At 38.6% G+C, this 17,622-nt stretch overlaps 1 protein-coding gene across 4 annotated transcripts in view; it reads left to right on the top strand.

The window, feature by feature from the left end:
• The first annotated feature begins 1,333 nt into the window (after window positions 1-1,333).
• myo3a (myosin IIIA) overlaps window positions 1,334-17,622 on the top strand; it is a 58,309-nt gene continuing 42,020 nt past the window's right edge. For 2 of the 4 annotated variants that reach the window (XM_055006973.1, XM_055006972.1), the window contains exons 1-5: window positions 1,445-1,589; window positions 2,349-2,532; window positions 5,844-5,978; window positions 14,166-14,270; window positions 14,435-14,534. In XM_055006973.1, the coding sequence (XP_054862948.1) occupies window positions 1,534-1,589; window positions 2,349-2,532; window positions 5,844-5,978; window positions 14,166-14,270; window positions 14,435-14,534 (580 nt within the window). In that variant the 5' untranslated portion in view covers window positions 1,445-1,533. Of the gene's footprint in view, window positions 1,590-2,348; window positions 2,533-5,843; window positions 5,979-14,165; window positions 14,271-14,434; window positions 14,535-17,622 lie in introns of all 4 variants that reach the window. The other 2 variants (XM_055006971.1, XM_055006970.1) reach the window with 2 other exon arrangements.

The following is a 17,622-nucleotide window of genomic DNA, read 5'->3' as shown; positions in this document are numbered from 1 at the left end:
CTTCTATCTTAGCTGAATCATGTACTAAAAGCAGGGATTTTTTATGTCATAGTGTTACTACTTTTCAACAAATTGCCTTCTTGAAATGTTATTAATAGATCATTTGTTTGTATGTGAGAAAATGCCAAGTTCTAAACTCTTTGCAAGGGGATTATTCTGCTGCGTGTAACTTGAGAATCTTTAGCTGCATCTTTCTATTCACAACCATTCCCGTCACAGTATTACTTTACAAAACTCCTGTTGTCTAAGTGAGAGTATTGTGTTTTTTGACTTTGACGAGCCTAACGCTGGCAGACTGTCTTGGCTCATAAAGCAGCAGTTTTCTCGTGCCAAGGTTAAGCTGCAACTTTAACCCACTCGTCAGCATTACAGATTAGCTTCAAGTGGCCAAACCTTTGCAGAGACATCACTCAGATCAAAGAGGGAATATCCACTAAGGACTGCTCTTTTCCTAGTTTGTCTTTGGTTTCAATGCAAACAGTGGAATTTTCATTATTTCTGCAAAACCTATTATTTCCTTCAGATCCACAGTGATGCATCTGTTCATCCAGTAAACGCATGCTCGTTTGTACACGTGCACTTCATTATTTGTGTGCTCGTACACAGACTGTGGTTAAAGCCACGTCCCTAAACAGCTAATGAAAAGTGACAGCCAGCCAGCGCCACAGGGTACACAAGGTTAGATAACCCCATGCATACAGACACAGACACACACCCGGTCTCCTCTAAGGGGTTATTTCCTTGCAGCCTGTGCTCCTGTTGGAGGTGTCCAGTGTGAGTCCTTAGGTTTCGCCCTCCTGTCTCATGTGTCACAGCATGTTGACACATATAGAGGCAGTGATGTATTATTGAGGGTGTCTGCAGATAGCTTGGACACTGTACATTAGGCAGACACAAGTGCAATTACCTCCACAAGGATACATACATAGGAGTCTAATTGCTGTGCGTAGGCAATGACTGATATTATCGCTGCACAATAGCGTCCGTGTCCACCTGTTTTACCTTCCTGTGCGGAGCAATCGGCTCACACTAACAGTCAAAAGTGATTTAAATCATCACATTTACAAGTACTTTAGATTAAATCACTGCCGGAAGTAAATCTAAGATAGCATCCTGCACAAGCTTCTCTAAACATAAATAAAGTGACAATAAAAAGAGGTTTTGCACCAACATGTGCTTAGGACCTCTAACCAGCTTTCCTTTTGTGTATGAATGGGCATCTATATGGGGAAAGGCTCATGCTGCAACAGTGGCTAATTCCTGCTAATCCCGCCGTATCTCCTACCACTTAGAGATGGGTTCCAGTGGCAGCTCTGGAGCAGGGGAATTGCTAGTGAGATTAGCTCCTGTTAGCTCCTCCTCTGTGGTTTACACTCACAGCCAGGCCGGGCTAGCCTGCCACAGCCTTCACATGCTAACCTTTTGCACAGAAATGGATTAACTGTTTTTCCAAAATGTCCCGTGTTTCATTTAGAGAACAATGTAAGTCTGGTTCAACTTGTTTTGCTTTTATTTAGGCTTTAATTTCCATGCATGTTGTCTTGGTTATTTGACTGTGAGGACAGATCAGACACCCCTGAAGGCTGTATGTAAGTGTGGGTTTTAGCAATATCTTGTTTTCTGTGAATATTTGGTTTGCTCAGAACTTTCCTCTGCACATTTTCATGCAAAGATAACATTCTGTACTATAGTTTATTGGTTTACATAACTTGTGTTTATGTAGTCTGGTAAATATGACATTGGTGATCAGGTATCAGTCTGCTTTGATTTGCTCTGAAAGAAGGAAACACCTCTTTGGAAGTCAAGCTAAGAGGCTGTAAAACTCTCAATTCTACATTTGTCAGTGGTGGCACAGTGTCAATGAAGATTAAAAGATATTTGCTGATTGTAGTTCTGTGTGTTGAAGAGTTTTACAGCTCAATGGAAGAGAGTTTAAAAGGCCTCAACCTTAAAAATCAACCCAAATCAATCTAGATACCGTGGATTATCCTCCAGTTTAACACTTGTTCTCCACTTTAATTCCCAAACAAACCAGCATGGAGCACTCAGAACAAGACAAGCCAATTATCGGGTTATACTTTGAGTACTTAATTTAGAATCTAAAGAAATGTAATATGTGTGTTTTAAATGAAAAACAATTACTGTTTCAAGTGTGTTGGCCTATACATACCATCTTCCTGCACACTTGAATTTAAGTCTTCTTCAGCTGAGCTCTTCACTAATATGTTTACTAAGTTATCACGTGGATTAATAACACCACAGGCACACTAATGCATGCATAATGTAGGTCATATGTACGATGTTCTCTCCCATCTGACACCCGTGTGTGTTCCCCCTCCGTCCTGCAGGAGATCTCTCCTGAAGATGTTTCCACAATCAGGGAAGTCGATTGTCTTTGACAACTTTCCAGATCCTACTGACACCTGGGAAATCATCGAGACAATTGGGAAAGGAACCTACGGGAAAGTCTACAAGGTGCTCAACAAGATCGATGGAAGCAAAGCAGCTGTGAAGATACTGGACCCCATCCATGTAAGTCGTGTGTTTTAGCTAAAACACTTCAATCCTGAGGCCAGAAATGAGCCATGGACAAATTTAGGAATGTGTTATCATTTTATTGTACTATATATGCTAGACAGCTGTTCATTTTAGCCCTCATCTTTGTTAAATGACCCTTTTTCTTAATGTGGTGTAAAGTCACATGTTTGGTCCTGTGCAGGATCATGACCTCGCTTTGCCATATACATGTAGTCGGTTAAAGCAGCTATAAGCCTCTGGTGTGTTCATACTGTTTGTTCTGGCACAAGGAGGGAATGTTACTGAACGTATGGCCCTGAATCTGTCACATTTATAATATCAATAAGGACTAAACATGTATAAGACTAGACACAAACAGAGCTGACATGCGGTCACTGATTTTTTTTCCTTTCTTTTGCTCATTGTTAACCTCACAGTCTTCGGTTCGTCCAGTTGTTTAGTCAGTATATTTCCACCAAGTTTCCTCACAGTTTAATTGCATCATACCTTAAGCTTGATTTAATTTTGTCCCGACAAAATGTGTATTTTCAGGCATTTTTGACTTACAAATGTTGGGTTTTGATCTGATCAATGACACTATAATTTCATAAAAGACCCTTCTATAGTGATATTTATTTGACATTTGCAGTGCCTGTGTTTTATGTGTTCTACGGTTAAGCTTAGTGTATGCCTTCTATTGTATGTTTCATTACAATAGTTTACATTTTAGGCTTTTCTTTTAATGCAACAGTCCACATTTACTCCACCTAGTAGTAAATGAAAATGAACTGAGAACATCTCTACTATCTTGGCCTTCCAGAAAGGATGCAGCCCCTTTACAATAAAAGATTTAATTGATGGAACCGGTGTAAAAAACTTGTGGAAAAGTGTATTTCTCAGATGTCTGCTAAATTGTGAGCACGCTGTCTGAGACATTAGCTCAGCTCTCGGCAGGATACACACCATTCTGCTCTGCTCTATTCACTTCACAGGATGATTATTAAAGGGAGGTTTTTCTAACTATTCCTCCATCTACGACCATCAGCAAATTATCTCAGCAAATTGCCTCAGTTCAGTTCACTCTCATCATTTTGGACTTCTCTGCTTGTGTGGCACATTTGGCACCAAAGCAGAAGTGTCTGAAGTACAAAAATAATTGGCCTAAAGCAACGACACTTGCTTTAGACAAGGTGTGTAGTAGAAAAACATGATGTTGCTACATGATAGCCTGGGACTAATCTGAATTATAAAACACAGATTTTTCATGGTGACAAGATTGACCAACTACAGAATATTACTTAGCAAGATGTACTACATTTCAGAGCAGTAATGTCACACCTAATTAGCTCAGATAAGTTATTATACCCCCTGTTAGATTTCAATTCAATTAAACATCAGCAAAGGTCACAGTTTGTCAGATATCAACATACGTTGTACTGCTAAGCTGTTTCAGTTTCAGCTTGGACAAGTTCTAAAACTTGACAGTACCTCGTCCTTCATAGACAGATCCTCCACTGTTGTGTGTTTTGAAGGTACATTAAACTATACAGTTTATTTAGAAGCTCTAATGAGCAGCCATTTTCATCTGCTAAATACAGACTTCCATCTTCAAGTCTCATTAGTCTTTAGTGAATTTGTTACTGTTTCTCATTATTGAGAAATGATTATCTGCAGACCACTAGTCTGTGAGGACTGTCATTACCATAATATTAATCACTGCTTTGATTGTTTCATGTATAGACCCATTACATTACATTATAACTTTACTGAAAAGTGCCTTCTGTATGTAAGGTTAGGACATTTTGAGGCCTTACAGTGGAGTAATTGTCTTTTTTTTTTCTTGTGTCAGTACCATTGTTGATTAAATAAAATGAGTTATCAGCTATTTTTGCTTCGGCTGAATTGCAGACTGTGGTTTGGGATCCAACTAAAAGGTCATGAGATAAATCTAAGGGGTCAGAGGAGACGTCAAAACCCCAATTTTTTTTTTTTTTTGCCCACGTTTTTTTCTGGCTTTTCTCGAATAATTCTTATTTTGTGAAATACTGGGTAGTTTGTGCTTTTCTGGCCTCTCCTCCGACAGTTTGGCAAGAGGAAATGGCTTTGCCTGAGCCACTTATGATTCAGACATAATAAACCTGTGATAAGGGCTAATACATTTGTTTGTGCTAAACAAAAAAATGTGGGAACCTCTTAAGCAAAGCACTGTACATTCTGATTCTGCAAATGTGTGTCTTATACTCTTTTGTGTCTGTTGTAAAGCGTTAAAGTTGGGAATAGTAATTTTTGCATTTCTTGTCCACATAAAAAAAATATACAAATGGTGATGGAATTTCTGCTGCAGTCTGTACCAAGCAAGCTTGTTCCCTTACATCTAAATAATGGGATTTATTGTCTGAATGCGTCTTTGTAGCACCAAAGTGCTTCATTTATAATGATAATAATGGATGTTGTGACACATTTGACTATTCTAAATCTGCAGCTCCTACAATTTGAATAGTAGTCTTGGCCATAATGTAAGTTTTAAAGGTTTTGATTATATATACAATAGTTCCGTGTTACAGTGCCCTTACATAAAATATTCACCCCACTTTAAAAGTTTTCCCATTTCATTGCTTTTTAACATTAAATCGTGGTCTATTTAATTTGGCTGTTGTGACAAGTGTCCAAAAAAACACTCTTTCATGTCATAGTGAGAACAGATATCTGCAGTGTCATGTCAATTCTCTAAAAATATCAAATGTATAATATGTGATTGCATAAGTATTCATCTTGTTTTTCTTTGTAGCTCATGAATGCTTCATTTATATGGATATTGCACTGGACAATATCATGATTTTGATCATTTTTCAATTAATCATTTGGCCCAACTGGCTGTTATGTATGAATCAGGACACAGGGCATGGTTAGCTTTACTTGATATAATAGCTAAATTTGTCCAACAAATTTTTGTAGCAATCTTACAAACAAATATATTCTGTTATTTTTATTTAGTTTTATTTATTTATTATTGCATTTTAACCGAGCTAGGCTAGCTGTTTTCCTTTGTTTTCAGTCTTCACACACAGCTAAGTTAATCATCTCTAAGTGGGAAGTCATTAGCATAGTATTAATCTTATCCAACTTTGACCAATAAAAAGCAAATAAGTGTATTCCTTTAATCTAGATAGTTTGTAATAATTTATCTGTCTTGTTTATTTATGTCATTTGCAGTTAAGGGTCACAAAATGGAAGCATGATTGATAAAAATTAGCCAAACATAATTTTGTAGGTGACAAAATGCATCTGTTTTGTAATTTTAACTGACCTGTTTGCCTGTTTTTCAGGATATCGATGAGGAGATAGAAGCAGAATACAACATCCTCAAGGCTCTTTCTGACCACCCCAATGTTGTCAAGTTTTATGGGATGTACTACAAGAAGGATGTGAAATGTGGAGATCAGCTGTGGCTCGTGTTGGAGGTAGGAACACAAAACCTGCTGTGTTTGTGCCATTTGACTGAGATGTCAAATATTTACCTGTGTAGCGTGACTATGCGTGGTATTGTGCAGACAAAGAGCATGTAGGTGCAGATTAAAGGTCTGATTGTTCTTCTCGCAGCATGTCTCGTCAGGTATATGCATTGGTGACCAAATCGGGCCAGGGATTATGTAACAGTTTTAGCCACCACAGGCAGTCTTGGTGTTTACTTATAGGTCACCTGGGGGATTTGGTTGCAGGCCAGTTAGCATCATGGGGGCAGGGGTTAGCTTGCGTGCCGTGGGCGCCCTGCTGAGAGCAGCAGAGCAGGGATTTCTGTTCACAGGGGCTGTCGCAGTGCGTTAGTTTATACACCGAGAAGGTTGGAGTACAGGTTGAAATGTCTCCTGTTGTACCTGATTTCCGTTGTTTGTACAATACACTGAAATTGTTTTGTTTTTTATCATATTTGACTTTGCTTTCTTGCACCTGCCGAAGTACAGGAATGGGAAGATGCAGCGGTGAACTTGTGATATTTTTCACAAAAGTTCAAGGGGACCTTAGTGCAGCTGCTGCTTTCTGTATATTTAAAAAAGCTTTTCCCTCCATCTCCCCCAGTGCTCCATCTTTCATATTTCATTGCCTGCTCTAGCCCTTTTGAAATGTCAAGCTCCAGACAAACATGTAATGGAGGTCAACCTCAGAGGAGAAAAAGTGTTTGCGGGGTCCAGTACAGTGTTAGATATCGGTTTTCTTTGCCGTTTGACGTTCTATGTAATTTTTGTTCCTGCTTTGATACAGAGCTGAAGGAACCTGAAGATATCCAGTGAACATGGTTAGCAAACGTGAGGAGATTTGATAAGAACTAATGCAGGAAAGGTGTCACAGCAGCGGTACAAAAGATCTTTGATGTAGCGTTTTTCTGGACTTTAATCTAACATTTTTAATCATGTTAGCAGCATGACTGTAAAATGGCAATATGGGTTGGCTTGTTGATCTATTACTGTAATATCTAATCAGTTCTTACATAAATTATCTTGGTAGTAGTAGAGGAGGCTCAGTGATTTAGGTTTTGGGCCACTAATCAGAATGTTAGAGGTTCAAGCCCCAACAGTGGTGGCTTGGCAGTGCCCTTGAGTAAGACCCTTAACCCTAACTGCTCCAAAGGCACCATAGTGTTACTGATCCTGAGCTTTGATCCAGCTTCCTCAGAAGCTCGGATGTAAAATACAAAAAAACAGTCCCATTTTGAACATACATCTGCGAATCCCAGAGGACAGTTGTGGCTGATTTGGAAATTTTCAAAGTTTTCCTTTGGTGTTGCCATGATTTTCATGATTTAGGCCAGTTTAATAGTTGGACAGATGCAACAGACTTTGGTCTACACGTGCATATTTCCCTTTAGGGATGAGTTGCAGTCACTTGAACAGAGTCTAAAAATGTCATCTAGCTCCATTATCATACCACATTGTTGAATACTTCATCAAAAATGATGACATTTCCATTAGTTTCAGTTGGGTTTAACAGTAATTAGCAAATGTACATGCTAACAGGCTAAATTGAGAGGATCTTAAATACCTGCTCAAAATTATTATTACGAGCATGTTAGCAAGTTGACATTGGAATTTATATTGAAGCATAGCTTTGCATGAACGTAATATATATAGATGGATCTTTGATTTAGCACCTTTGTTTTGCCAACAAAAAATGGTACCTAACTCGAAACCAAACCTAATTTGCTTAGCACATCTGCAAACCACCGCCCTTTTGAAAACCCTCAACCCTATCCAGCCAGAGCCAAAACAGATACACAACCAAGTCAAATGTACACAACAAAAATATGTAACATGAAAAGTTGTTTTTCAATTTACCATTGAATTACTTTCAGTCAATTATGCATGCATTTTACTTCACCTCGACCACATTTTGAAAGCAGCAGCCATCTCTGCCAACTGTGTTCCACAGTGCTGGAACAGAGTCCATATTTCTGTAATCCAAGCTCAGTGGACTTTGCATCAACAGCAGCAGTGTTATGCTAACCCAGTAGATAGTTTTCACTTCTCCATCTTGTGTTTCTTTCCCTTTTCATCACTGTCCTTCCTCCTGACCTTTGCAGAGGACTCTGCAGTTACTTCACTCAGATATCAAGATGCTGAATAATCAGTCTGCACACTACAGGAACACAAAGACGCTCATCTGAAAAGACGGTTGTCATTTTGCACTCCATTAAACATAGTAGTTTCACATCATGTGAGATGATTGAAACTGCCAGGGCTCAAATTTGAGAGTAGAAACACTTTTTTTTTTGGGGGGTTTACTCCATGTTTACTCACTGTGGTTGCATATCCTCTTTCAAAATTTCCCTTGCAAAAATCTGCAGCCAGGACTCCAAATCTGGTGGCTAATCCTGAGGCTGAAATCACTGCCTGACAGTTTAGTGTGTGGCAGTGTTGGAGCTGTGTGTATGTGTGTCTGAGTGTGTGTGTGTGTGTGTGTGCGTGTGCTCTGAAGTAGATGCACATGGAGTTTTAGCAGTGAAAAGACAGGAAAGCAGGGAGTGAGGTGGTCATTCACCATGGTTACTGTCCCTCCTTTCTAAACTGTAATTTTCCATCCTTTAGCTCTGCTGAGAGGAGCCTTTCTCTGCCCTGCACTGACAGCAGACCACTCATTATGAGCAGAATTCATACAAATTGCATCCTCTACTTTGTGAGCCCCTCATTGGGGTCTGCGAGCTTTTGGCTTTGCCTCTGTAGTGCGCTCCTTTATGATGGCAGATGTGGGCAGAGATGAGCAAGCTTTCATGTACGATGTTGCTACCAGAGCGCCTAAAAATACTTCAAAGATAGTGGTGATGGAGCGACTTTTATTCCCTAATTGAAAATAAGAAACTGATTTAGATGTGTGTTCCATTTGTGAGACCTTGTGTTCACTAAAAGAACCTTTTAAATGAAGGCCAATATGTAGTACAACCTTTTAAAAGCTGCTCTTTCAAAGATATTCCATTATGCCAAAGTTAAAACTGCTGTAATGCTAAACTGAATATGCATCACTCTGTGATCATATTGTATTTTAAATTCTGAATTAAACTGATTATTTAAAGAACATAAATTGTATTTTTTTAATTACTCCTTTGTTGTTAGTAGTGTTGATTATAATAGCAATAATTCACCGTTAAATGGAGAAGCTGACTAAAAAACTGCAGATGTAAGACATTGTTTTCCTAATTATGACTTCACTGAACAGGTCTTTGTCAGTATGTCATCACATCTTCGACATCCTTACAATAAATGTTCATTCAAAAAGTCTCAGACTATCATGGCAAAGACTTGAGCCAATTTATTTCTTCTGTATCAGGATATTGCCAAGGTGTTTGGAACTGATGTGCCTTTAAAAAATTTGCATTGAAGTTATAGAGATACGCTGCACGATGAGACAAACTGAACTCTGATTCATTTACTTTGTGTTTTCTAATGACAGCTGGGATTTGATAATGTCAGTACTGAGTGGGGTGAAAGAAATCTCAGCATTCCAAAAGTTTTTTTTTGTAACTTATACTGTCAAATATTTGTCACAATTTGTTGCTACACAGGTTTACTCTATGTAAACATATTATTCTGCTCATTTATTGTGTAATTTAAGTTACTCTGATTTGGAGGAATTTCCCAGAGGTTTTCTCAGGAGCAGGCCTGTCACCTTTGAGCATGACAGTGACTGAAGCACAAAGACAGGATCAGATAGAACACAACGGCCTGAAGGTTCAGGAGTAGCCCTGCCAATGTCTGACAATGCCTGTATGCAAAGCTTGTAGAGATGCACCAGAGAAGATACTGTCATTCTCAAAGGACACTTAAGGAAAACTTTCATTCATCTATAATAAATTAGCAAAACAGAAAAGGGTTCCACTTATGAGTGCAGATTGGTTTGATTAGATAAACATGTAAGCCTTTAATGAATTCACGAATTAGTGAAATAAAAACACACATGGCTTTTTTGTTGTGCACCCCGAGAAAGTCAACAGTGTGTCCTGTATTACTCTTTGTCCTCATTCGTCCTCGCAGCCTCTGCAGTCATTAATTGCCAATGAGGTTTAAAATGGTATTCCTTGTTCAGACTTTTCAATAAACAGCGGCAGAAAGTAGACACCTCGGCTATTATGCCCGTGTAAACGATAAGGCCGCAGCATCAATGGCAGTGGTTTTCTCTGGAGACGATCCAACATGTCACACATGCAGGAACACAAGCGCTTCTCCAGGCATGGCAGCTTCCATACTTCCCATAATGCAGCTGTAAATGAAAGCCACATGGAAACATACATCAAAGATGACTAAAGTCAGCACCTGCGTCTTTTGTTTGTTTCATCTCTTCCTTCTTCTTTTGCTCGTCTTTGATGGACTACTTTCATTAACATGACTAAACAAGCACCTGACCTCATTTGTAATGGAGACGATCCCGCTCAGTATTCAGTGTATTCAGTTTATTCTTTGAAACTGATAGTTCTGTGGGAAGTGACATGATGAGCAAGATGTGGATGGAAAACAGGGATCTTAACAGACCTTTTAGATTATAAGGAAATCTGCGAAGATGCAAATTCATAGCTGTGAAAGATCCACCGGCTTCTGAATTGTCTGCAACTAAAATAATGTTAGTTTTTGCAGCTCATTTTACAGATAGTACTCAATAATGGGCAACTGGTCAAATTTGTTTTTCCTCTTCATGCCTTATATTTCTATTTCATGATGCTTTAAAGGCAACGTTTCCTGCTAAAACTGCATATTTTAGCATGACCATTTTGCGATTTTGTTTTTAATCACACTTCATGGATAACGTAATGATGTCTAAATCTGATACTGATCATTTTCTGTATACTCAAGTGATCTGATCGAATGGAAATTAGAGGTTTGATGAGTTTGTATCACGATTGCAAAAATACCCGCCAAACGAAACCTTAATCTTGTATTTAAATATCAGTGCTCGAGCTCTCACTTCATCGAAAGGTTGGGAAATGCCATTTAATCCGTTAAGGAATTAAAACAAACCAGGTCTGAAGTTTCATATATCGCTTCCTTCCTGCAGGGATTTGGGTCCTCACCACATCTCTAATAATTAATGTTCATGTCCAGCATCGCTTTGTGGACGTGGGCACTGTGGCTGAGGTGAGAGCACCAGCGTTTAGCTCAGCTTAATCTAGGACGCCTCATTAATATGGATTTGTCCGTCTGCCCTGTGTAATTTAATGATGACAGGTGATATGGCAGCAGTGATGTGGACTGACGTCAGGCGTGGCTCATTGTCAGAGGCCTGTGTTGTCTGTGAAAACCTCTGCGGTATTCTCTGCTTAACTGCAGTTTGTCCGCACGTCTGATAGCAGTGAGAAGGAGTGATTAAGCTCCCCATGTGGCTACTGAGATACATGCCATCCATCCTGCAACAGCTCTCTGGGCTCCTGATGGACAGGTAGATTGATAGGCAGATAGAAAACAGACCTGAGGCCGGGTGTTGAAAACTTATGCCAGCGCTTATTCAAGGTCAAAGACTTGATTCACTCTCAGCGTCTAGTGTATAGAAGAATTACTGAACAGGTCCACAGGCCCCCCACGTGGGTCCTTCAGCCGGAGTTTCTGTTGGAAATCACTGTTAGCACCTCTGTCTGGGAAGGCAAATGACTCAAAATAGCTTCAAAGAGACTGAAAACTGCTTACAAAAAGATTAAAAATTGCCACGCGGATACTCCACACACCAGCTGAAACACAGAATTGCTACAAAGAGACTCAAAACAGCCACTAAGAGACTAAAACTACAAAAAGACACAACCATAGTCATAGAGAATTATAACACAGAGACTCCAAACAGCCACAAAGAGACTGAATGACTACAAAGAAACACAAAACTACCACAAAAAGACACAGCACACCCTAAAAGACACAGAATTACTATAAAAATACTTAAAACAGCCACAAAAAACACTGAAACTGATAACATAAAGACACAAAACTATCGCAAACAGACACAACACGCCCATAGGGACATCTAATTATTACAGAGCGACTTAAAACAGCCACAAAGAGACTGAGAATGACTTCAAAGAAACAGAAAACTACCACAAAAAGGACACAACACACCCTAAAACAACAACATATCCACAGAGACACAGAATTACTACAAAGAGACTCAGAATAGCTACAAAGTGACTAAAATTAACTACAAAGAGACATAAAACTAGCACAAAGAGACACAACGCACTCATATACCCACAAAGAGACTGAGACTGACTACAAAGAGATACAAACGTATGACAGAGACACAACACACCCTTAAATACACATAATTGCTACAAAGATACTCAAAACAACCAGATAGAGAAATGAATATCCAGAGCCCAGAAACTGCTCTTCTGACCAGCCCTACTGATTTCATGTTTGTGCCCATTACTCTGTTGTCTCATAAGTTATTGCTGTATTTCCAAAGGGGAAAAAAAGAATTGAATAATCACAGGAAGCTGCTAATTATGATTATAAAATTGTCACCTTGCACTCCTGAGAACCAAGACAGCGATTCCTTACAATCCTCTAATTTTTTTAAGCAAATTGATACATTTTTCAAATCAATAAGCAAATTAATCGATCAGTCCATAATGACAACAATTTGTAGTCATTTGCCTTAAACTAATTACATTTAGTTTGGAAGTATTCCTGGTGGGTTTTAAATGGATGAGGCAGTTTATAGCTTATTTCTGTTAGCACAAAAACACTTGTACGCCCTGTGGGTTGAATCATAATGAGATGACAAAATGAGTCCCAGTTTGGAGATTTGGGCACACAACTGCAAATATTATACTTGTTTTATGATGCTACTGTTGTGTGTCAGCACCTTTTCCCTGAGACTGTAGGGGAAGATATTTTTAGGGTAATTACAGCACCATCATTTTTCTATCGAGTGTCTGCATGCAATATTTTTGGTAAACCTTCCTTTCCCCTAATCATCCTGGGAAAATAAATATTGCTTCATGAGCCCCATGGTGGGCTTTCACGAACAATTCCTGTCATTTTCAATTTGCATTGAAGATTGTTACTGTCGTATTATGGTTGCAGTGCATAAGTATTTTATTAGTAATGTTTTCTAATATATGCTGCACAATCTCTTTGGTATAGCCCCTGCAGGAGACTGATTTTTATCCTCAGTAACCGCACACCCCTGCGTGTTTACTGGCTAATTAGGCTTTCAGTTTACAAGTGTTGGAAATGAGTGTAATTATAAAAGAACAAGTGTTTATTACATAAAGAGACATGGTGGAAATATCCTGTCTACCACAGAATGTTTTGGATGTTTCTTTGCATACAGTTAGGAGTGAAGATGTGTGTTGAAATGGGAAAAAAAGTCTTCATGAGAAGTGGAAAAAGAGGGACGATGCCTCTGTGGATGGTATCTTTTACCACACAAACTTACAAGGTTTGTGTTTACAAACAGCATTCATATGCAAAATCTACAATTTCTGCTCACTTCCAGCCCACAGCACTGTGATTGACATCTTAGAGCTTTTTATATTTCGTATACCTCTGGCATCTTCCGAAGAAAGACCCAAATTAAGGGTTATTATTGTTGCCAAGGCAACCTAAGGGGTAATTTTCTGTAATTTTCCAAGCGGGATTGCTATTGACAGTGGAGTCCATATCAAGATGCAGTACAACACAAGACCTGTAAACACAAAAATGAAGCGTTTCTTGCTCCGACAAGCCTTAATGTCTATTTTTAACCTGGTACGTTCTGTTCTATAAATGGTGTATAATTTCTAATATAAATCTTGGCGTCGTCTGAAAAACACAAGATTATGTGCTTTATTGGAGAATAATTTGCACATGTTTTAATGTTTAGTCATCGCCGCATAGATTAAACCCTGCATACAAAATGTACATTCTCTCCATGGGCACGATTTTCACCTCCCACTAAGCTGCCGCAGAAAGATAAGCCTCTAAAGATTGACAGAATTACTCTCAGCATCCCTTTTCTCACTGTGAAATCTTCTGATCAAAACAGTTTCATCCTCTGCTGTTTCTTTTTCCACGTTTAAATTCTGCATATCTGAGATGCCCCAGATTTCGACACATTGTATAAGCCGAGGTGTATGTGCTGACTCATGTCGAGTGTTCGCTCATTGTCCTCCTTTTTCTTTGTGGATTCTTCTGTTGCAGCTCTGCAATGGCGGCTCGGTGACAGATCTGGCCAAAGGCATGCTGAAGAGAGGAGACAGAATGGATGAAGCCATTATTGCGTACATCTTGCATGAGGCCCTCATGGTAAGTCTGGTCATTTCACTCTCCACGAAGGGAGACAATGGTGCACTGTGGAGCTCAATGGATCCACCTCTCCCCGAGTGACTTCAATGAAAAGAGTTTAAACGAGGTAATTTTGCAGGCAGGTGGTTGTCAGAAAAACGCTGTTAACCTCTTTTTTTTCACAGGGCCTCCAACACCTGCACATCAACAAAACCATCCACCGGGATGTCAAAGGCAATAACATCCTATTAACGACACAAGGAGGCGTCAAACTCGTGGACTTTGGTATGTTATGTGTCCTGTTTTGCAAAAAAAAACAAGCATTAACACCATGTCTTTTTATGCCACTGTCCCTCTATGATCAGTGCAAATCATGTTACAGCTCTATTTAACAGAAGAGGGTCAAATCCATTACCTTCAGCTGTCTGCCAAATAAATTGTGCCGCTAATTAGTTTTCTTGAGTGCCTGGAATACATTTACACAACCCGACAAGGTAGCACATGATTGTACTTTTCCATTACACCCTATCTTTGCCGTTCTACCTCAGACGGTGGAGGGACATTGTTGCTGCTCACCCTGTTATTTTCGCTCATTTGCTTTTTGGGTTTTCTTAACCAAATGAGGCACACTACAGTTCGTGGACTCTCGATAAGCAAAGTGACTATTTCCAGGAGATGACTCACCTCCCCCCCTGTTTTCTTCAGGCACCGAGAAACCAGCTGCCTGTTTTCATTACAAATAAAATCCCCACTCAACTCGTGTGTAGGTTTGCATTTAGCCTGATAATTGTGGGCTTCTCTTGAAAGCCTTTATTCCTAACCATGAAGCCCAAAGTGCTTGTATGTGGAGGGGAAGAGGAGGGTATTAATGGAATCACTTAATATTTGAATGTGAAGTAGCTAACGTGGAGCAGGTCCACCCTTTTGCACCGGAGCATCTTCCTCCTCACGGTGCTGATCTTGTGAGCACCTGTTTATTGCAGCAGTATCGAACAGGAAGTGGTTTAAAAGCTTTGTGTTGCTCCTGGTGATAAGAGCTACTTCCTGGATTCTGGTCTTCTTGAATTGTCTGCCTGTACCAGCAGAAAACATAATAATCTCTTAAAAAAAAAAAAAAAACAAAAAAAAAAAACTGCCATTTAACACACAAAGCTCAACCTCACTCCTATCCCATTACTACAAACCATGTCTCTGTTTTCTTGCATTTAATATTTGGTTTCAGTTTTCACATTTTCACTACCAATTTCCCTTATCATCTGAAATATTGCTTTAATTCAAGTCATAGCCCACAGCAAACACTCTTAATTACTTAATTTTTTCGTTAGGATAGAGCTTCATTCAAAATGCTTTTAGTTAAATGCATGAGTTCGCCATTTCTTGAACTGTATGTTATTCAGTTGATATTAAATTAGCTATTTTTTCCACTACAACTCTGTATGCTGAAAAAACAGCTGCGTCACTGAACAATAAATTCACTCCAGGAGCATCATGAGTTGCTATAGTATTTAAAATAGTCGAATTTCCACAAAAAATTCTTAACTTTGCTGCTTAAATTTCAACCTGCCATTTACATTAGTTAATTCTCAGCTACAGACATCTGCTCATTAAATTAATCCAGTTTTTTTTAAACCTACGCCAAACTTTTTAAACAGGATGAACGTGGTATTTCATAATTACATTATCCACACTGTAAAAGACCAAGAAAAGCTCCAGATAGAGGATAAAGGAGGCGTATGAATGTAGAGCAAGCAAATCCAGCAGAAAGTAACTGCGTTTATCATATGTTGCTCCTTATGAACAGACCAAACCACAGGATTGACAACCTGCTTGAGCTGAAAAGTGTCCTCAGTAATAAGTGATTATACATTGCAAGTCCCTCTTAATAAGAATGACAGCTAAATATCCACCAGTAAATGTCAAACCAACACACTAAGACAGGCAGTTCTGGTCTTTATTAGCATTAAAATATCCTTGGAAATGGGTTGAAATGAATATATTGTCCCAAAAATACATTATATAGTCGAAATATGAGTGTAAATTCCAACAAATGCAAGTGTTTTAAGACTCTTGTACACCCAATTTAGATACAGTTCTTAAGTAAATACTGTATAGGGCTGTTTAAGTGAAGTGGAGATAAAAATTGAATCACACACACAGCTTGAACATAATAATGTGCACAAACACATCGTTTAAATCTGAATAAATGACTATGTTATGCAACTAATGATCACTGATCTTCATGGATGTGAAGAAAAAGGCTTCACCCACATACATTTACTGTAAAACTGTCAGAAAACTAAATTGAACATTTTGAATAATGTAGACTAGTATATATATAAATTCACATACGAACAGCTCCTACTTGATGTTTCCATCACTGTTATTTTATTCTAAATACAGTCAAATGAAATCTCTAAAGCCTCCCAGACAGTCACACTTGCTATCTAAGACTGTTTATTTAGGAAGATTACAATCCAGGCATCTCCAGCATTGTTTATTTATGTAATATAACCACTCTTTTTTATTTAAGGACATCTTATCAGGTGTCTCTGCTTCTCTCCCTAAACCTGTAATGAATATCCAAGATAAGCCCGATGTAGTATCTCTGGAAAGAATTTATTGCATATAAACATTGCAGGATTGAACAGAGAGCAGGTTGAAGATCTCTGTATTGTTTAGCGCCAAGGTCCTTAGATCCAGATAGGAGGTAATTGTGTTTAAAGCTGCAACGTTTTATCATCAATAGATCATTACTGCAATAATTTAAAAGCAGGAGAATAATTGTTGTAAACCAATGACACCATCCGTCACAACCAAGTCTCAGCGCCCCAGTTAGCTTATCGTCTCACAAAATACTTTTTTTTAAAAACAATTTTAAAGTCATCGAATATCCTGCCTTTATATTACAGATATTACCAGATTCCAGACAATTTCCACTACATGCTTATGAAAGATACCTGTATTGCCAGCAATTTATGGTGAGATAAATGTAAATATTTTACATTAAAACTGATATAAATAGTGTGTAAGTATTGTATTTTAAAATAAAGGAAGATCTGGATAGTCTATGCAAGATACAGTATGTATGGCTATCCCTCATAATGGCAAAAATGCAAGTTTAGTAGGAAACGTGATGAAATAACCCTAAAAATTGTTCCATTTATTCCCAAATGCTTGCTGACCTAATGGCGTTGTTAGCACCTATAGCTACACTTAAGTAAAGTTCAGGTATATTGTAGCTATTATTTCTAAAAGTCCACATATTCGTATCAGCATTCTTATGTTAGCCATTTACACAAAATGCTGCCTGATGGACCAATTATCATGGCTGCAGACTTATTCTAGTTCAATTCTGACCTCAACCACGTGAATT

Source organism: Amphiprion ocellaris, chromosome 22, assembly GCF_022539595.1.
Source record: "Amphiprion ocellaris isolate individual 3 ecotype Okinawa chromosome 22, ASM2253959v1, whole genome shotgun sequence".
In the NCBI taxonomy this organism is placed as follows: Eukaryota; Metazoa; Chordata; class Actinopteri; family Pomacentridae; genus Amphiprion; species Amphiprion ocellaris.
Note: the sequence above shows the minus strand (reverse complement) of the source record. Positions and strands in the feature narration are given on the sequence as shown.